The sequence below is a fragment of the Jaculus jaculus genome, chromosome 3 (genome assembly GCF_020740685.1).
Source record: "Jaculus jaculus isolate mJacJac1 chromosome 3, mJacJac1.mat.Y.cur, whole genome shotgun sequence".
NCBI lineage: Eukaryota > Metazoa > Chordata > Mammalia > Rodentia > Dipodidae > Jaculus > Jaculus jaculus.
The window spans coordinates 73000836-73022982 of NC_059104.1; the positions used below are offsets into that span (position 1 = coordinate 73000836).

The following is a 22147-nucleotide window of genomic DNA, read 5'->3' on the forward strand; positions in this document are numbered from 1 at the left end:
TTTTTTTTTTTTGAGGTAGGGTCTCACTCTAGCCCAGGCTGACCTGGAATTCACTATGGAGTTTCAGGGTGGCCTCGAACTCAAGGCAATCCTCCTACCTCTGCCTCCCGAGTGCTGGGATTAAAGGCGTGTGCCACCACGCCCGGCCTAATGTGTGGTTTTTAAAATATTTTTTTATTTATATATTTGCAGAGATGAGATACAGACAGAGAATGAATATGCCAGGGCCTTCAGCTATTGCCAATGAACTCTAGATGCACACACCATTTTGTCCATTTGGCTTTATGTGGGTCCTGGTGAATTGAACTCGGGTCGTTAGGCTTTGTAGGCAAGTGCCTTAACCATTAAGCAATCCCTCCAGCCCTACATGTGTTTGTTCTAATTAGTACTTCATTAATTGTTTTCAGTTTTGAAGGTTGGCAGATTGCTTGGTTATTTTTTAAAATATTTATTTATTTGAGAGAGAGGGAGTGTATGTCAGATAGAGCATGGGTGTGTCCAGGGCCTCTAGCCACTGCAGATGAACCCCAGACACATTTGCCACCTTGTACATCTCATTTAGGTGGGTACTGGGGAATCAAACCTGGTTTCTTTGGCCTTGGTGGCAAGCGCCTAAGCCATCTTTCCAGCCTGATGATTTTGTGTGTGTTTGTGTGTATAGCATTGCTCTTTGAGAAAATGTTAAAATAAACTGATTACCCAATTCCAGCCTTAGCTGTGTGTGGTGGCCCATGTCTGTAATCTCAGATTTGTGAGTTAGAGGTAGGTGAATCAAGAATCCAAGGCTGAGTTGGAGGCCAGCCTATGGTACATAAGACCCCATTTCAAAAGTGAAATTAGCTGGGCTACCTGGTAGCGCACGCCTTTAATCCCAGCACTCAGGAGGCAGAGGTAGGAGGATTGTCATGAGTTTTGAGGCCACCCTGAGACTATATATTGAATTCCAGGTCAGCCTGAGCTATAATGAGACCCTACCTTGGAAAAACCAAATAAATAAATAAATAGATGGACCTCTGGCCTTTTCACATACCTCATGCACATCTTTCACAACCTTATCTCTATATTCCTATTTCTTTCATTTCTTCTTTCAACCTGTGTATACATAGTTCTGCTTCATTCTCTTTCATATATCTGTGTATATACTGGAAAATATATCAGAGTAAGAATTGTGGAGAATATCTTGGGGTAATTAAAATGTAGGCAATAGCTGGATATGGTGGTGCACGCCTTCAGTCCCAGAACTCAGGAGGATTGCCAAGAGTTCGAGGCCACCCTGAGACTACATAGTGAATTCCAGGTCAGCCTGGGTTAGAGTGAGACCCTACCTCAAAAACCAAAAAAAAAAAAAAAAAAGGCAATGTAGAATGCGCTGTGGAAAAATCTCATACACCTAACTAACTAAAGGTGACCATTGTTAATGCTTTTGCTAGTTGTCTTTCTGTGTGAATGTGTAATATATGCACATGTGCATACAATTGAGTGTGTCCTCTGTGGATGTGTGCAAAGGGTGGTGCAGAATATCAGGTATCCTCCTATCATTCTTCTATGCTGTTTCTGAAGCTGCCTGCCTCTTTTCTGTTGTTCTGGCTGACCAGCTAGCCCCAACAATTCTCCCTTCAGAACTGGGGTTACAAGACATGCACAGTTATGCCCAGAGTTTTATGTGGATACTGAGAGTTAAATTTAGGTCTTTATACTTGTGTGGCAGGCACTCTCAGTTGCTGAGCCAGCTCCCCAACCTTATTATGAGTGCATCGGGCAAGCACATTAATAGCTAAGCCATCTCTCCAGCCAGAGATTTTTATTATTACTCTATTTTGAAATTTATTTCAGTACTCCTTTCCATACATATACATGTGTGTGAGTTTGTATAAGTTCCTTCTTACCTTCCTCTGACAGTGTCTTACATAGTCCAAACTAACCTCAAACTCATTATGTAGCAAAGATAACCTTGAAATTCTGTTCCTCCTGCCTCCACCTCCAAAGTGCTGTCATTACAGGCATGGCACATATTACCACCATGCCCAGTTTATGTGGTGCTGGGAAATAAATAGTGGGTTTTGTGCATGCTAGACAAGCACTACAAATTAAGCTACATCCCTACAAATTAAGCTACATCCCTAAGCCTGTTTGACTCAGTTTTTTTTTTTTTTTTTTTTTTTTTTTTTGGTTTCTTGAGGTAGGGTCTCACTCTGGTCCAGGTTGACCTGGAATTAACTCTGTAGTCTCAGGGTGGCATTGAACTCATGGTGATCCTCCTACCTCTGCCTCCCGAGTGCTGGGATTAAAGGCGTGCGCCACCACGCCCGGCTTTTTTTTTTTTTTTTTTTTTTAAGGTAGGGTCTTGTTCTAGCCCAGGCTGGTCTTGAACTCACAGCCATCGTCCTACCTCTGGCTCCCCAGTGCTGGGATTAAAGGTGTATACCACACACCTGGCCCTGATTTACTTATTTATTTATTTAGTTATTTTTGTTTATTTGTGGGTTTTTTTTTTTTTTTTTTTTTGAGATAGGCTCTGACCTTTAATTCATTTTGTAGTCTCAGGGTGTCCTGGAACTTATGATCCTCCTCTGCCTTCCAAGTGCTGGGTATAAAGGCATGCACTACCATGCCCAGGTACCACATATAATAAATGTATTTAATTTTAATTTAATAGTAATTATTACTTACTGCAATTGGAAAGGGAGAGAATGTGAACAAATGAATGAGCCAATGCCTCTTGCCAACTCATACACACTCCAGACACATATGCCACTTTGTGTATCCAGCTGTACATTGGTACTGGGGAATCAAACCTGGGTAGTCAGGTCAGGCTTTGCAAGCAAACACCTCTAACATCACTTCAGACCCTCTATGACCTGTTTTTAGAAATTGTGTATGTGCGTGTGTGAATATAAGAATCACTGTGTGTGTGTGTGTGTGTGTGTGTGTGTGTGTGTGAAAGGAAGCCTGGTTTTGAGACATGGTTTCTTTGTTGTTGTTCACCGAATATGCCAGGCTTGTTGGGCCAGTGAACTTGTGTGTGTTCTCTTGTCTGTGCCTCTTATCTTACAGAAATGCTGGGATTATATATGCACACACTATTGTGTCCCACTTAATTGGATTCTGGGAGTCTGAACCCAGCTTTGTACTTGCTTAATAAGTTCTTCACCTGCTGATCCATCTTCCCAGTCCTGTATGACCATTTTAAACTTAGGACATGTTCTAGAAAGCCATTATGAATTTTCACTGTCACCAGCTATATATCATATCATATCATATTATATTATATTATATTATATTATATTATATTATATTATATTATATATACATATATGTATATAATTTTTCACTTTTGTTTACATAAAAGTCGGGTTTTTGTGTATGTGGGTGGTGTGTATGTGTAAATGAATGTGTGTGTGTATAAGTGCACATGGACATGTACACATGTGGAGGTCAGAGGTTTATCTTGGGAGTCTTCCTTAATCACTCTCTATTTTATTTTTCTGTGGCAGAGTCTCTCTGGAGCCCAGTGCATGCTGATTTGTCTCTTCTAAGCTAGCCAGCTTGCCTGTGGGATCTTCCGTCTCTGCTTCCCAAGTCCTGGGATTACAGATTGTTTTATCCACTGACTCACCTTTCCAGCCCCTGCATTAAAGTTTTAAAACTAATAATGCTCAAATTAGTTTTAGAGTAGCTGTTTTGTCTAATACTTATAAATATATTAACATGAGTATAAAGAAGAAAAAGTCAGTGTCACTATTATGAATCAAGTAATTGGTAGTTTCTATAATTCTAATTGGGGGATATAGTGTAGGTACAGTTTAATAATTATCAAGTAGGGCTGGAGAGGTGGCTTAGCAGTTAAGGAAGGCACTTGCCTGCAAGATCAAAGTTCGATTCCCCAGTACCCACATAAGCCAGATGCACAAGATGTCACATGCATCTGGTGTTTGTTTGCTGTGGATGGAAGCCCTGGCATACCTATTCTCTCTCTCAATAAATAAAATAATTTTAAAAAAAGTATCAAGTACATGTGTATTAAGAAGCTATTGATTGTGTCAAGTATATGTCTTTTAAAGTTATTGATTGTCTATTTAGCTCGGTTATAGCTTTAAAATTTTTTTTTTTTTTAATTTTTATGCTTTCTTTTTTGGTTTTTTAAGATAAGGTCTCACTCTTGCCCAAGCTGACCTGGAGTTTGCTGTGTAGTCTCAGGGTGGCTTTAAACTCACTGTGAGTCTGTTATCTCTGCTTCCTGATTGCTAGGATTAAAAGTTCCAGCTTTAACAATATTCTTGTGAATGTCTTGGGACAGTTATGCAGAACTAATACTGGGTCATAAACATTAAGTCCTATCATGTCTTGTTTATGCAAACTTATTTGAGGGAATGCAAAATATACATAAAGGAAAGTATGAGAACATTGATAAATCCTTTTTTATATTTATGTGATTTTTGTTGTGTGTATGTGTGAGATAGAGTCTCACTCTAGTCCAGGAATTTACTATGTACTCTCATGCTGGCTTTGAATTCACAGTAATCCTCCTACCTCAGCCTCCTGAATACTGGGATTAAAGGCATGTGCCACCAGGCCTAGCTTATGTGATATTTATATTTGAAGTAGAGAATGAAGGTTTAAGAGTTACAAAATCTTATCTGAGGGCTGGAGAGATGGCTCAGCAGTTAAGGTGCTTGCCTGTAAAGTCTGATAACTTCCCAGTATCTATGTAAAGCAAGATGCACAAACTGTCTCATGCATCTGGAGTCCATTTTCAGTGGCTGGAGGCCCTGGCATGGCCATTCTCTCTCTGTCAACTATCTATCTTTGGTTACAAATAAGTCAATAAAGGTTTTTTTTTTTTTTTTTTTTTTTTTCCCCCCTGAAAATCTGAGTGCTGGAGAGATAGCTTAGCCGTTAAGGCACTTGCCTGCAAAGCTTTGATTCCCTAGGAGCCACATAAGCCAGATGCACAAGGTGGCACATGCGTCTGTAGTTCATTTACAGAGTCTGAAGACCCTGACACACCCATATTCTCTCTCAAACAATAGAAAATTCATGAAAAAAATCTGAGCTATGCATGCTGGCACATATTTGTAATCAGATACTTGGGAAGTGGCAGCAGAAGAATCAGGAGTTTGTGCTTAGCTACATATGAAGCTCAAGACCAAGTTCTTGCCTAAAAATGAAAAAAAAACTTAAAATCTTCCCATTTTACAGACTGGCTCTTAGATTCATTGTGAGTTCTCCCTATATGAAGCTGATAATATAGACAAATGATTTATGTTCTCTTCTTTTCCTAATTTTTTCAACATTGACAGAAGTGAAACCTGAAAGTAGAGGAAAATAAAGAATTGTAATATATGAACTATTATATTATTATTTTGTTGTTGTTTGTATTTTTCAAAGTAGGGTCTCACTTAAGCCTAGGCTGACCTGGAATGCACTATGTAGTCTCCTGGTGGCCTTGAACTTATGGCGATCCTCCACCTCTACCTCCCAAGTGTTGGGATTAAAGGTGTCTCACACCCTGTCCTGCTCAAACACAATTTTTGGTCGAAGGCCCTTTTCTGTGGAATTCATGACCTTTTGAACGACTTAGCTTTTGTTGATTTGTAGTTTTACCTGTTAGTTAATACTGATGATAACAAAGGTCCACAATGCACTGTTTATTCTGTATATAAAGATTTTTTTTTTTGTTTGAGGCAGAGTATATGCTATGTAGCCTAGGCTGGGTTTGAACTCATTGTGTAGCCTAGCCTTAGCTCTAATCCTTTTGCCTCTGTCTTTTGAATGCTAGAATGACATACATGCCCTATATACCCAGCATAAAGTGGCTTTTTAAAAATTCTTATTTTTTTTTATTTATTTGTTTGAGAGTAACATACAGAGAGAGAAAGAGGCAGAGAGAGACAGACAGACAGACAGACAGACAGACAATGGGCACGCCAGGGCTTCCAGCCACTGCAAGTGAACTCCAGACGCGTGTGCCCCTTTGTGCATCTGGCTCATGTGGGTCCTGGGGAATCGAGCCTTGAACCAGAGTCCTTAGGCTTCACAGGAAAGCGCTTAACCACTAAGCCATCTCTCTAGCCTGGCTCTTTTTTTTTTTTTTTTGTATTTTATTTTTACTAACTTATGAAAAAGAGGCAGATAGAGAAAGAAAGAATGGGTATACCAGGTCCTCCAGTCACTGAAAAAGAACTCCAGATGCATGTGCCACCTTGTGTATCTGGCTTACGAGGATCCTAGGCAATTAAATCTTGGTCCTTTGGCTTTGCAGGCAAGTGCCTTAACCACTAAGGCATCTCTCCAGCCCTAAAGTTGTTTTTCTTTTATATATATATATATATATATATATATATATATATATATATATATATATATATATATATATAAATTTTTTTTTTTTTTTTGAGGTAGGGTCTCACTCTCTAGCTCAGGCTGACCTGGAATTCACTATGTAGTCTTAGGGTGGCCTGAAACCCACAGGTGATCCTCCTAACTCTGCCTCCCAAGCACAGGGACTAAAGGCATGTACTATCACACCTGGCTTCTTAAATAATTTTTAAAATTTTATTTATATGAGAAAAAAGAAGTGGAGAGAGAGAGAGAGAATGGGCACACCAGAGTTTTCAGCCACTGCAAATGAACTGACACATGTCCCACTTTGTTCATGGGCAATCAAGCCTGGATCCTTTGGCTTTGTGCCTTAACCGCTAAGCTGTCTCTCCAGCTCAAGTTTTTCTTTAAGACTTTTTTTTTTTTTACATTTTTAAATACTTTATTTATTTATTTGAGACGGGCAGATAGAGGGAGAGAATGGGCATGCCAGGGCCCCTAGCCACTACAGAAAACTCTAGATGCATGTACCACCTGTGCATCTGTGTGGGTCCTTAGGCTTTACAGGCAAGGGCTTTAACTGCTAAGCCATTTCTCCAGCCTAAAATTTTGTTTTTTTCTTTTTTGTATTGAATCATGGTACTCTCAACCCAGGTTGATTTTGAGCTCAGTATGTAGTTGAAGATGACCTTGTACTTCTGATAGTCCTATGTCCACTTCTTGAGTGTTAGGATTACAGGCTTGTGAACCACCATGCCTGGTTTATGTGATGCTGGGTAATGAACCCAGGGCTTATTCAATGCTAGGCTACCACTCTACCAATTGGGCTATATCCCCAGCCCAAGTTTTTTCTGAGTACAAAGTTAGATAAAATATGAATGGTAGTGTATAAAATCATTTGGTTGAGAGATGGATCAGAACCAAGAAATCACTCTTCATACTTATGGTAAGTAGAGAAGGTTCCTCAAGACATCTGATTATATATCTAGTTATGTGCCTATGTCCTATAGAAGTGTGGATGTTTATGTGTGAAAGTTGAAAATTCAGAAGAAAATAAGATGTCAAACATTTGTTTGGAGATTGAAGTGGTAGATGTTAGAAGTGGCCTGAACAATTGCAAGACATTATTTCTGTTTATTGGTAATGTTATGACAGGTCTTTGGAGCAGGACCTAATGTATCTATCAAGCTGCAGTCTTTCTGCTGAGTACTAAAGAAGTTTTACTAAAGAGAGAAAAAACACATAATCTAATAGTTACACACATGTGGGTTCTTTGCTGTGCTGTGCTTCAACCTTCACAGTGATAGATTTAAGTTGATGTTGGATTGGTCATTGTATGCTGGCTCAACTGTAATCATTTTTAATACTCCTTTAATCTCTGAGACTTTGTGGTATATTTAGTAGCCATGGAACTGAGCACACATATGAATAACCTGATGTCTGGAGAGGGGCCTGGAGAGATGACTTAGCAGTTAAGTCACTTGTTTGCAAAACCAAAGGACACAGGTTCAATTCCCCAAGCTTATGAGGGTGGCACATGCATCTGGAGTTCCTTTGCAGCAGCTGAAGGCCCTGGTGCACCCATTCTCTCTCTATCCGCTCGCTCTCTCTCATAAATAAAATATAAAGATGTTTGGCTAGCTGGTGAGATGGCTTAATAGTTTAAAGATGCTTGTTTGCAAAGTCTACCAGCCTGGGTTCAATTCCCCAGACATACACAAAAAGTGGCAGAAGCATTTGGTGTTTGTGGTAGCAAGAGACCTTGCACAGCCCAAACACGTGCATACATACACACATGCATGCATGTGCACACACAAATAACAAAAATTTATTAAATAAAACATTAAAATGTGTTTGGAGGTGCTTTGGAGGTGACCCAGAAGTTAATGCACATGCTTTCAAAGCCTGCTGGTCCAGGTTCAATTCCCCAGTACCCAAGTAAAGCCATACACAAAAAGTCTTGCAAAAGTGGTGCAATTGTTTGCTGCAACAAGAGACTCTGGTGTGTACATACACATTCAAATAATAAAAATATTTTTAAAAAGATGTATGGAAATAATTACATATGCCATTCAAACCTGTTAGTTTTTGTCAAAGGTCCTATTTGGTCAATATAATCCATTGTGGATTTTATTCCATTCTTTTGTTGGTTATAAAAGTACATTGCTTAAAGTAGTATTGTAAATCCTTGAATACTTCTGTCTAATAATCAATGACTAGTATTTTTAGTGATTCTTGTATACTTGTCACTGTGCTTTATTACAGGTATTATCTCATTTAATGTTTGTATTTACATGAGATAGGTGTATTTTCCAACTTAGAGAAGAGTACAGCATATAGTTTAACTAGTACTCCAATCTTACAAATGACAACAAATGTTTACAAATGTAAACAATTTTTTAATTGACAAAGTAATATTCTTTTGTCATGCATGACATGTTTGAAAATATGCATACATTGTGAAATGGTAAATGAAGTTAACAAATGTATCCTGTATTTATTTTCTTATTGTGAAAACACTTATCTACTCTGCCATTTCAAGACATGAGTACATTATAATCTTCATTATAAGAGGCAGACATATTTAGTCCAAAATGCTGTATACTTTTCTGCTATGTTTCTGCTTTATTAGCATCTTTGTTTTTAACTTGATCACTATTGTTTTTAGTTTTTGGTGTCTATATGCACATGCATAAGTGGTCTGTGCATGTGTGTGCAGGTGCACACACCCTATGAAAATCTGTGTAGATATCAGAGGAAGATGTGGGGTGTCTTCCTCTATTGATTTTCCATCTTATTTCCTGAGACTTAATCTCTCACGAATCTGGAGCTTACCCCATTTTTCAGTTGGACTGGCTGCCAGGAAACCTCGGTGATCCTCCTTTCTCCATGCCTCTCAGCACTCTGGTGCACCATGCCTAGCATTTTATGTGAGGGCTAGGTATTGAACACAGGTCCTCATGTTTGCACAAGTGCTATTACTGTCTGAACTAGGTCCCCAGCCCCAACATTTTTTCCCCTCTTTTGAGACAGGTCCTCACCAGGCTATCCTTGAATTCATAATAGTTATCTTTACTTAGCCTCCAAAGTATTGTCATTACAGGCATGAACCAGCAGGTCTGGCTTTTTTTTTTCTAATTAACATCTCAAACTTGTCCAAAATTGTAAGTTAAAAATATTTCTGTGGTAATAAATTTCAATATGTATAGACACCTATTTCATTATTCTTCTGTATATTTTGTTTTTAAGATTCTTGGATCTCTCAGTCAGCATCATTTCCCCGTAATCAGAAACAACCAGGGGTGGATTCTTTATCACCAGTGGCCTCACTTCCTAAACAGATATTCCAGCCTTCTGCCCAACAACAACCCAATAAACCAGTTAAAGTCACTTGCGCAAACTGCAAAAAACCTCTTCAGAAGGGACAGACAGCTTATCAACGTAAAGGATCAGCTCATCTCTTTTGTTCAACTACCTGCCTTTCTTCCTTTTCTCACAAGCCTGCTCCAAAGAAACTCTGTGTTATGTGTAAAAAGTAAGATTTACTTACAGCATAATTCCATGTAGTTGAATATTGGTCATACTAAATTTTAAGAAATAATTAAAGTCTTGGGGGTGATTTATTGTGCTTAAAAATTGGTAAACTACTTTGTATTCTTAAATACTTTAAAGCCAAACTCAAATATATAATGACCTTGGAAGTTTATCAAGTCCAGGTGACTTAGGATACGTCTTCCTATTTTAGTAGGTTTTTGGCTGATTTCTCTAGGCCCTCATGATTAATTTTGACTGTAATCTCCATGAACTCTTTGAATTTCCAAAAATAGTGATTATTTTCATTAGTTTTTAGTTTTAGACATCCATATGTCATGCAGATGTTCTTCTACTGAATACATTATTTATTTAGTTTTTGGTTTTTCAAGGTAGGGTTTTACTCTAGCCCAGGCTGACCTGGTACTCACTATGTTGTCTCAGGGTGGCCTTGAACTCAGGATGATCCTTCTACTTCTGCCTCCTGAGTGCTGGGATTAAAGGCGTGCTCCACCATGCCCAGCCTGAATACATTATTAATTGCAAGAACATAGCTTAATTTTGAGCTATTTACATTTTACATTATTTGAGTTGAGATTGAAGTTGTTTTCAATTGGTAAATCTTTGGGTTCTAAATTTATTTTGAATGTTAAGTCAAAGTATTAGGAGTACTTAAGAGTCTCATGACCCAGGTACCAATTTTTGCTAGCCTTGGAAATACAGAATTCTTTTTTATTTTTACTTAATTATCTATTTACCTTTTTTTTTTTTTTTTTTTTTTTTTGAGGTAGAATCTCATTGTAGTCTAGGGTGACCTGGAACTCTGTATCCCATCTGGTTTTGAACTCATGGCAATCCTCCTACCTCAGCTTCCTACGTGCTGGCATGAAAGGCCACTAGGTTTATTTTGTCCTTTTTTAGATTTGGTTTTACAGATTAAAAATAAATGCCATATGGTATAATATATTTAAGATCAAACCAGGTGGACGTTCTGTACCATCTCTTGGAGTAACCCAGGCTTACTTTAGATCTTGGGCCTTGCATGTGTTTAATACAGAAACAAATTGTTTTACACATTTTGAATTGCTTCACTAGAGTGGATTTAAACACTTCAATAGAGTACTTCTTTCCTTTAAACTTGAAGAAGACTTAAGAAATTGTCAATAGTGTCATGTCATTTCTTTATATATTTTTTTTTAATTTGAGACAGAATTTCATGATGTAGCCTAGGGTGAACCAGGATTTACTATTGGAAGTCAAACTGACCTTTTTTTTTTTTTTTTTTTTTGTTGAGATTAGGGTTTTACTCTAGCTCAGGCTGACCTGGGATTCACTATGTAGTCTCAGGGTGGCCTTAAACTCATGGCAGTCCTCCTACTTTTGCCTCCCAAGTGCTGGGATTAAAGGCGTGTGCCACCACGCCCGGCTTCACACTGACTTTTAATTTGTGGCAATCCTCCTTCCTGTGTCTCCTGAGTGCTAGGATTAAAGGAATTTGCCATCATGCCCAGCTTTTTTTTTTTTTTTTCTTTTTTCTTTCTTGGAGACAGGGTTAAAGTTTAGCCCAGGTTGGCCTAGAAACTTGTAGCAATTCTCCTACCTCAATTTCCTCTTAAGACCCTAGGATTACAGGTGTAATCCTACAGTATGCCCAGCAAATGATGTTTTAAGTGGACCAGATTTCATTTAACCCCCTTTTCAGTGTACATTATATTACTATGCCTTAGAAATTTCATGCTCACTTCTTACCTAAGAGAGGGCAATTGAACAGGAAGTCTTAATTCAAAACTCTATAAATTAGTCTTCTACTTTAACTTTGTGTAATTCCTAATTACTTTGTTTTAGAGTTTATAATACCTGAATTACTTGTTACTGAATTTGACAGTAAATTGGGTAGTGGAAAGGATTTAATATTGTAATATATTTTTACTTTTCCAACTTCATTGCCAATATTTTATCTTTTATATTAAGTGACTTCCTGTGTCAAAAATTGATATTGATTTCTGTGACTCCATCAATGGAAATGAAAAATTCCAGTTACTGCTCTTACTAATATTTGGTTTCTTCTGAAGTAGAATTTTAAATTGTACATCTTCTTTTTCAGAGATATAACTACAATGAAAGGAACTATTGTTGCTCAAGTGGATTCAAGCGAGTCCTTTCAGGAATTCTGTAGTACATCTTGTTTGTCTCTCTATGAAGACAAACAGAACCCTACTAAAGGAGCACTAAATAAGTCAAGATGTACAATATGTGGTAAACTAACAGAGGTTTGTATTTTTGGACTTTATCTCTTAGTTTTAACAAGGACTGTTTTAAAATTTATTTATTTATGGGGGGGTCACATAGAGAAAAATGGGTGTACCAGGGCCTCTAGCTACCTCAAACAAGCTCCAGACACATGTGCCTCCTTGGGCAACTGGCTTATGTGGCTACTCAGGAATCAAACCTGGGTTCTTAGACTTCACAGGCAAGCACATTAACTGCTAAGCCATTTCTCCAGCCCACTATTTTAATCTATTAAAAAAAAAAAAAGATTTATTTATTAGAGACAGAGGGAGAGAGAGATAGTGAGGGAGAATGGGCATGCCAGGGCCTCTAGCCACTGGTAATGAACTCCAGATGCATATGCCATCATGTGCATCTGGCTTACGTGGAACCTGCAGAATCGAACCTGGGTCCTTAGGTTTCACAGGTATATACCTTAATACTAAGCTGTCTGTCCAGCCCTATTTTAAGCTTTAAATAGCTATTACATACTCCTATGTGTATATCCTTAAAAGTGAGGATATATAAAAACTTTAAAATATTTCCTTGTTATCCTTATCTCTCAAGGGAGCTGTTAGGAAAATTAATTATATTGCCTATAAAATATATTATGGTGTTTTTTTTCTTCCTTTGACTTTGAGAGCAGTCATAAAAAAATCTTAGTATCATGCTTGATTTCCTCCCACCCCTTTTTCTTATTGGTTTAGTAATATGTTTAAACACATAGACTTACTATACAAGAAACACTAGCTGGCAAATGAAGTGGAAGAATTTTTTTTAAATCTATTCATTATGTTCTCACATGATATGCACACCTTGTTTGAATAATCTGTAATGCAAATTTTCTTCCTTTTCTTGAGCCATATACTTGTAACTCTTTTAGGAACTTTCTACAGATTTTTAGTATAGTCACTCATGAAGTTGAATTAGTAGCACTATTCAAACCTTGACTTTTTCCTATCATTTTTTTATACTTCTAGAGAAGTTTATCCTGATGCCATTGTAGACTTTATTATTATTATTATGATGATGATGATGTTTTATTTATTTATTTGAGAGAGAGAGAGAGGGAGAGAATGGGTACACCAGGGCCTCCAGCCACTGCAAACAAACTCCAGATGCATGTGCCCCCTTGTGCATCTGGTTTACATGGGTCCTTGGAGAGTTGAACTGGGATCCTTTGGCTTATCAGGCAAACACCTTAACGGCTAAGCCATCTCTCCAGCCTGGACTTTTTATGTTTTATTTATTTTTATGAGATAGGGTCTCACTCTAGCTCAGGCTGACCTGGAATTTACTATGTAGTCTCAGAGTGGCCTTAAACTCATGGCGCTCCACCTACCTCTGACTCCCCGGTGTTGGGATTAAAGGTGTGTGCCACCATGCCTGGCTTGGACTTTTTATTTTTTTCCAATGCCATGCATGTGTTCTTATATGTATATAAACAGTTGAAAGAATAATAAAATGTATTTTTTTAAAATTTTTTATTTGTTTTATATTTGAGAGCAACAGACATAGAGAGAAAGAGGCAGATAGAGAGAGAGAATGGGCACGCCAGGGCCTCCAGCCACTGCAAATGAACTTCAGACACATGCGCCCCCTTGTGCATCTGGCTAACATGGGTCCGGGGGAATTGAGCCTTGAACCAGGGTCCTTAGGCTTCACAGGCAAGTGCTTAACCGCTAAGCCATCTCTCCAGCCCAATAAAATGTATTTTGATTTTTATTTTCCTCAATATTTGTTTCTGTTGGATCACCTTGTTATTAAGTTACTTAAAAACTGATCTGCTTTTTAAATTGTTTTTCTTTTAGATTCGCCATGAAGTTAGTTTTAAAAATATGACTCATAAGCTGTGCAGTGACCACTGCTTTAATAGATATAGAATGGCTAATGGCCTGATAATGAATTGCTGTGAACAGTGTGGAGAATATTTACCCAGTAAAGGTGCTGGAAATAATGTTTTGGTGATTGATGGTCAGCAGAAAAGATTTTGCTGTCAAAGCTGTGTCAGTGAATATAAACAGGTAATTTATGTATAAATAAAAATTAGGCATTCTTTTGAATGGGTTTGGTAGCATTATCATAATTCTATTGTAGTGTCAGTTAACCAGATGTATTCCTTTGTCTTAAGAGGACCTATTCAAATGAATATAAAATTATATGTAGATTGTTGAAAGTAAACCTGATAAGGTTAAATGCTAGCAGTATGGTTTCTTTTCCATTTTTGGAAGTTGGGAGGGGTTATTGTTAGAACTTAGGTTTGAGGTTGCTTTCAATTTTAAGGTGTTTTATTTAAAGTATGATTAGACATTAAATACATATAAGAATACTCAGAAATTTAGCTATTTTTATCTTTTGTTTCTTATATTTCATTTATAGCCATTACTTTTCAATCCTTACTGTTTCATTTCCTCTTGAACAATGTAGGAAATATATTTCCCCTTTTTATTATTTTGATTTTTTTTTTTTTCCCCAAGGGAGGGTCTCACTCTAGCTCAGGCTGACCTGGAATTCACTGTATAGTTTCAGGGTGTCCTCGAACTCATGGCTATCCTCTTTCCTCTGCCTCCCAAGTGCTGGGATTAAAGGCATGTGCCACTATTCCTGGCTCTCCCTTTTTTCTTAATTGGTTCCTTACTATATGTATCATCTTTCAACTTCATAGTATATTATGGAACTCATTCTTTATCAATATGAAGATAGTCCTTCCTCCATATTTTTTTGTCATATTTTTTCATATTTTTCACATGATGTGTACTGTGTAGGATGTTTGCTTGTATTCATGCCTGCACATGTGTATTAGTGTGTGTATACATATGCATGTGGAGGCCCGAAGTTGGCATTGGGTGTCTTCTGTTGCTTTCCCCCCAATGTATTGGTTTTCTTGTCTGACTCTTTATTTTGAGAAAGGGCCTGTTACTGAATCTGGGACTTTCCAATTTTGCTTGAGTAGCTGGCCAGCAAGGTCTAGGGATTCTCTTTATCTTCACTACCAAGCACTGGTATTATAGGCAAGCACTGCAGTGCCTGGCTTCTGTGTGCGTGCTGGGGGTCTGAATCCACAGTTTCATACTTATATAGCAAACACTTTGCCACATGGCACATCTCCCCAGCCCATCCTTATTCTTTTTTGTTGTTTGTTTGCTTGATTTTGTTTTTCAAGGTAAGTTTCACTCTAGCCCAGGCTGACCTGAAATTTACATTGTAGTCTTAGGGTGGCCTTGAACCCATAGAGATCCTCCTACTTCTTCCTCTGGAGTGCTGGGATTAAAGGTGTGCATACCAGTGCTCAGCTCCTTGCTGTTTGGATAGTTAAATTTGTTGGAATTTTTCGAGTTCATGATTAAATCTTAAGTTATATGAAGCAAGGTAAGTTAATTATTCATATTAATCTGATTGAGCTGTTTATATACCGAATGTCACACTGATTGGGTGATTTAGTAGTAATCATGTTCTCACAGGAAGCTGGAAGTCCAAGAACCAGATGCTATCAGAATTAGTTTCTGGTGACATCTCTTCTGGACTTAGAGACAAGCTGCCTTTTTTCTGTGTTTTTCTTTATGTGAATGGAGAAAGACAACCTTTCAGTGTCACCTCTTACAGATACCAGGTACTGTTTGATTAGAGCCCAACCCTTTTGGCCTTAATTACCTCTCAACGGTCCTGTCTCCAAATTTGAGTTAGAATGGAGGTTAGAGCTTCAAGGTGGAATTTGAGTTGAGTGGAACTCACAGTTCAATTCTGATAATGACAAAGATAATTTTCTTCCAAATTCATTGCACTTTTTTTTTGAGGTAGGGGTCCCACTCAGGCTGGCTTCAAACTCACAGTGATCCTCCTGTCTGCTTCCCGAGTGCTGGGATTAAAGACTTGTGCCACTATGCCCTGCTCTGTTTTTTTCTTTTTCTTTTTATATTTTATTTATTTATTTGAGGGAAAGAGAGGCAGATAGAGAATGGGCACACCAGGGCCTCTAGGCACTGCAAATGAACTCCAGACATATATGTTACCTTGAATCTGTCTTACATGGGTACTGCAAATGAAGCTCAGGTCCTTAAGCTTGTCAGGCAAACATCTTAACCTCCAAGTTATCTCTCCAGCCCTCCTTTTTCTCTTTTTCTTTTTCTTTTGGAGATTTGGTCTCACTTTGTAGTTTAGGCTGGCCTTGAACTTGCTCTCCTGCCCAGCCTTCTAGGTGATAGCATTGTAGATAAGTATTAACATGCTGGATTATTACCTTTTAATGTGTGCTCTTAGGTTATTTACATACATTATAATTCTATGGTACAAGTACTGTATGTACAATAGTGTGCTTCCTATCTTAACAGTTTTAAAGATAGATCAGTTTCATGTTTTGACATGTCATTCCTCAGGAGCTGCTGGGTAACCATACATAAGATAACACAGGAATGTACAGTAGTAGATTACTGCATCAGTTTGCTATATATGGCATAGGATTATTTCCCTGTTGTTGTTTTTTTCTTCCAGGTTTTGGTTTTTTCTAGCCTAGGCTGATCTGAAATTCACTATGTAGTTTCAGAGTAGACTTGAACTTACAGGGATCCTCCTGAGTGCTGGGATTAAAGGCATGGGCCACCACTCCTGGCTGACATTGGATTATTGATGATCTTTTGGTGTTGTCATAGATGATGAATAACCTAGTATATGTTTTCTTCTGTATTTGGAGGGAGAGAGTTTGGGAAAGATCTTGAGAAATAAGAGTGCTTAACTTGGGGTAAATGCATGTGATAGTTTGTTGTATGTCATGAAATTCTTCATTGCTGGTGTTAGTCCCTTTTGCATTGCTTTCAGTAATAGATAAAAAATACCTGAGACGGGGCTGGGGAGATGGCTTAGCAATGAAGGCATTTACCTGCAAAGACAAAGGACCTAGGTTCAGTTCCCCAGGACCCATGTAAACCAGATGTACTTGGCAGTGCATTTGTCTGGATTTCATTTGCAGTGGCTGGAGGCCCTGGCATGCCTATTCTCTTTCCCTTCCTCTCCCTGTTTCTCTGTCACTCTCAAATAAATAATTTTTTTTAAGTGCCTGATTCAACTTTCGTAGCCTCATGAAAAGACTATTTATAACCTGTTTTGGTTGTTGGAAATAATATCTTTAGCATAGCTTTATTTTTTTTTTAATATTTTTTGTTCATTTTTTAAATTTATTTGAGAGCGACAGACACAGGGAGAAAGACAGAGAGAGAGAGAGAATGGGCACGCCAGGGCTTCCAGCCTCTGCAAACGAACTCCAGACGCGTGCGCCCCCTTGTGCATCTGGCTAATGTGGGACCTGGGGAACCGAGCCTCGAACCGGGGTCCTTAGGCTTCACAGGCAAGCGCTTAACCGCTAAGCCATCAGCCCTAGCATAGCTTTAATTTGTATTTTATTGGCAGTTAGCATCATCATTAGACTGATGAGAAAATTTTCATGTTTGATCTGTCTTCCTGTGAACTGTCCCTTTTTTAAGAGTTTTGTTTGATTGTTTTCCAAGGCAGGGTTTCTCTAGCCCAGGCTGACCTGAAATTCACTATGTAGTCTCATGCAGGTTGGCCTCAAACTCATGGCAATCCTCCTACCTTTGCCTTCCAAGAGTTGGGATTAAAGGCATGTTCTACCACGTCCAGCTAAGATTTATTTTGTTTTTATTTGCAAGCAGAGAGAGAGAGGAGACAGATGGGGCATGCCAGGGCCTCCAGCAGCCGTAAATATACTCCAGATGCTTGCACCCTCCTATTAATCAAGTCTTATATAGGTAGTATCAGCCACTGTGAGGTCATAAATGCCATGGCTACTTTGTGTCCTCCCCTTTGGCTATTACATTCTTTCCCTTGCCTCTTACTCAGTGTTCCCTGAGTTTAGAGGATATGGTAGAGATGTCTCACTTAGTGCTTTGCACTCCATTTCATATTATGTGTTTTTATTTCAAGAATGTGTTAGATTTGAACACAGGCTTTTTTTTGTCATTAAAAATGATTTTTAATTGATTATTTATTTTCTTTATTCTATTTCTGTGCTATAATGAGTATTTCCTTATGTTGAATGCTCTTGTATTGCAAAGATAAATCCCACTTGATCATGGTATACTGTTGAGTTTAGTAGTACTTTGAAGATTTTCTTTTTTAAAAAAATATTTTACTTTTATTTATTTATTAATTAGAGAGAGAGGAAGGGAGGGAGGAAGGGAGAATGAGCACACCAGGGCCTCCAGCCACTGCAAACAAACTCCAGATGCGTGCGCCCCCTTATGCATCTGGCTAATGTGGGACCTGGAGAATTGAACTGTGGTTCTTAGGCTTTGGAGGCATGTGCCTTAACTGCTAAGCCATCTCTCCAGCCCCTTAAATATATACTTTTGAGGGGATACTGGTCTCTGATCCTCTCTCTGTCTTTGTAATGCCTTTCTTTTCTTTCAACTAAGCTATATCTCCTCTCCATTATTTCTCTATTCTGATGTCTTTGTTTTTTGAACAAGGATAATGTTGGTATCCATGAATGGGATTTGTTGAGTTGCTTCATTTCCTAATCATCTAGTCTTTCATCTCCTAAGAGTTTAAAAAGAATTAATATTAAGTTCTTTTTTTTTTAAATACTTGTTGGCAAGAGAGACTACAGATGGCCAGGTCAGGGCCACTTGCCCCTGCTAATGAACTCCAGACATATGTGCCACTTTGTGCATCTGGTTTTATGTGTGTATTGGGAAATTGAGGCCTGGACAGCAGGATTTGCAGGCAAGCATTTTTAACCACTGAGCCTAACCCAATTAAAAAATTTTACTTATTATTTCTCTCTCTCTCTTTTTTCCTCACATTTATGGTCTCATTCTAGCCCAGGACGATCTGGAACTCACTCTGTTGTCCCAATATGGCCTTAAACTTATGGTGCTCCTCCTACTTCTGCCTCCTGAGTGTTTCTATTAAATGTCACCATACCTGGCATTTTTTTTTATTAATTTTTTTTTTTTTTTCGGGGCTGGAGAGATGGCTTAGCAGTTAAGTGCTTGCCTGTGATGCCTTAAGGACCCTGGTTTGAGGCTCTATTCCCCAATACCCACATAAGCCAGATGCACAAGGTAGCACATGCATTTGGAGTTGTTCGTAGTGGCTCTCAAATAAATAAATAAATAAAAATAAACAAAAAATATTTTTCCCCTAGGTAGGGTCTCTTTCTAGCTCAGGCTCACCTGGGAGGAATTCACTAGGAAGTATCAGGCTGGTCTAGAACACACAGTGATCCTCCTACCTCGGCCTCCCACATGCTGGGATTAAAGGCATTATGCTTGGCTCTTCGTATCTTTTGCTAATTTAGTGAAAAGGTTTCTTGGTTTTTATCACTATCTCCTTCCTGAGTAATGAGGATTAAACTTGCACACATTAGGCAAGCACTATATATCTTCAACTACTTTTTCTTTTTAATTTTTTTTTATTTATTTATTTGAGAGTGACAGATACAGAGAGAAAGACAGATAGATAGATAGATAGAGAGAGAGAGAGAGAGAATGGGCGCTCCAGGGCTTCCAGCCTCTGCAAACGAACTCCAGACGCGTGCGCCCCCTTGTGCATCTGGCTAACGTGGGACCTGGGGAACCGAGCCTTGAACTGGGGTCCTTAGGCTTCATAGGCAAGCGCTTAACCGCTAAGCCATCTCTCCAGCCCCAACTACTTTTTCTTTTATTTTTTTTCCTTTCATTTCCTTTCCCCCTTTATCATTGTGGTTCATTCTGTTCCTTCTCTTTGTGTCTTTTGTTACTAGTTTCTTTTTTTCTTTATGCAAGAGGGCCATAGTGAGAGAGACAGTTGGTGTGTCAGGGCCTCCAGCTACTGCAATTGAACTCTCAATGCATGTCCCCCCATGCCCTTACGTCAGTTTGTGCATCTGACTTACATGGGACCTGGAGGGTTGAACATAAGTCCTTCAGCTTTGCAGGCAAGCACTTTAACCATTAAAGCCATCTCTCCAGCTTGTTTTTAATAACTCTATATTGTTGAGGATGACCTGGAACTCCTGGTCTTCTTGCCTCTCTCTTCCAAGTGCTAGGATTATAGGCATGCATCATAAGATTTTTTTTTTTTTTTTTTCCAGTTTTTCAAGGTAGGGTCTCACTCTGGTCCAGGCTGATCTGGAATTAACTCTGTAGTCTCAGGGTGGCCTTGAACTAACGGTGATCCTCCTACCTCTCTGCCTCCCAAGTGCTGGGATTAAAGGCATGTGCCACCAAGCCTGGCTCATCATAAGATTTTTTAAAAACATATTTCTATTTATTTATTTGCAAGGAGAGAGAGAAAATGGGTGTGACAGGGCCTGTAGCCAATGCAAACAAACTCCTGACACATTTGTCACTTTGTGCATCTGGCTTAGTGTGGGTACTGTGGGATCGAACCCGGGTTAAGTTTTGCAGGCAAGTGCCCTAACTGCTAGGCTCCCTTTGCTTTTTGTCTTTTTCTTGAGGCAAGCCTAACAGGCTGCCCCTCTCCCCACTTTGAGGTAAGGTCTCACTTTAGCCCAGGCTGACCTGGAATTCACTATGTAGTCTTAGGGTGGCCTCGAACTCGCAGCAATCTTCCTACCTCTGCCTCCCAAGTACTAGGCTTAAAAGTGTGTACCGCCATACCTGGCTGGCCTTTAAAAAATATACATACAGGGCTGGAGAGATGGCTTAGCGGTTAAGCGCTCGCCTGTGAAGCCTAAGGACCCCGGTTCGAGGCTCGGTTCCCCAGGACCCACGTTAGCCAGATGCACAAGGGGGCGCATGCGTCTGGAGTTCGTTTGCAGAGGCTGGAAGCCCTGGCGCGCCCATTCTCTCTCTCTCCCTCTATCTGTCTTTCTCTCTGTCTCTGTCACTCTCAAATAAATAAATAAATAAATAATAATAAAAAAATTAAAAAAAATAAAATAGAATTTATTAAAAAAATATACATACATACATACATACATACATACATACATACATACTTGACAGAGAAAGTCGGAAAGAGAGAATGGACACACCAGGGCCTCCAGTCACTGCAGACGAACTCCAGACGTGTGTGACCCCTTGTGCATCTGGCTGACACGGATCCTGGGGAATCAAACCTAAGTCCTTTGGCTTTGCAGGCAAATTCCTTTAACTACTAAGCCATCCCTCCAGCCCTTTTCAAAAATATTCAGTTTTATTTTTGTTACTTGAAAGAGAGAGAGAGGCAGAGACACAGAGAGAGAAACAGACAGACAGAGGAAGAATGGGCTCGCCAGGGCCTTCACCCACTGCAAATGAACTCCAGATGCATGTGCCACCTTATGCATCTGGCTTATGTGGGTCCTGGAGAATCGAACCGAGGTCCTTTGGCTTTGCAGGCAAGCACCTTAACCACTAAGGTATCTCTCCAGTCCCCTCTCCTTTGTTTTTTATTTTAGATTTTTGATATTGTATTGGCCTTGTCACTACTACCACCTCCTCCTCCTCTTTATTTTATTTGAGCATGAAAGCAAGAGAGAGGAAGAGGCGGATAGAGAATGGGTATGCCAGGGCCTCTAGCCATTGCAAACGAACTCCTGATGCTTGAGTCACTGTGCACCTCTGGTGCCTCTGTATGGGTACTAGGGAATCGTACCCAGGTTGTTAGGTTTTTCAGGCAAGCGTCTTAACTGCTGAGCCATCTCCCCAGCCACACCTCCTTTTTAATATTGGCATGCTATAAATTTTGCCCCTGATCATTGCTTGTGCTGCATTCCTTAACTTATGGTATTTTTGTGTTTTATTTTCATTTGTTCCTAAACATTTTTAATTTTCCCTTGTTATTCTTCTTGATCCATATTGTTTAAGAGTGCAGTATAATTTAAAGCCAGGTATGATGTCTCATGCCTGAGGTCTCATCACCAGGAAATAATGGCAAAAGGATTGTTTCAAGTTCAAGGTCAGCCTGGGGAACATACTGGCCCCCTGTCTCAAACAAGCAAAAGGGTATGGTGTACTTTAGTAATGCCATCTTTATGAACTTTTCAGGTTTTTCTGCTGATTTTTAGCTTTATTATATTGTGATTGGA

General features: G+C 39.0%; 1 protein-coding gene across 1 annotated transcript in view; it reads left to right on the forward strand.

Moving 5' to 3' along the window:
- The window catches only part of Zmym2 (zinc finger MYM-type containing 2), a 138216-nt gene that overhangs the window by 46212 nt on the left and 69857 nt on the right, over nucleotides 1–22147 (forward strand). The window contains exons 4-6 of the mRNA XM_045145321.1: nucleotides 9571–9856; nucleotides 11957–12122; nucleotides 13932–14144. Coding sequence (XP_045001256.1) covers nucleotides 9571–9856; nucleotides 11957–12122; nucleotides 13932–14144 — 665 coding nt within the window. The remainder of the gene's footprint in view (nucleotides 1–9570; nucleotides 9857–11956; nucleotides 12123–13931; nucleotides 14145–22147) is intronic.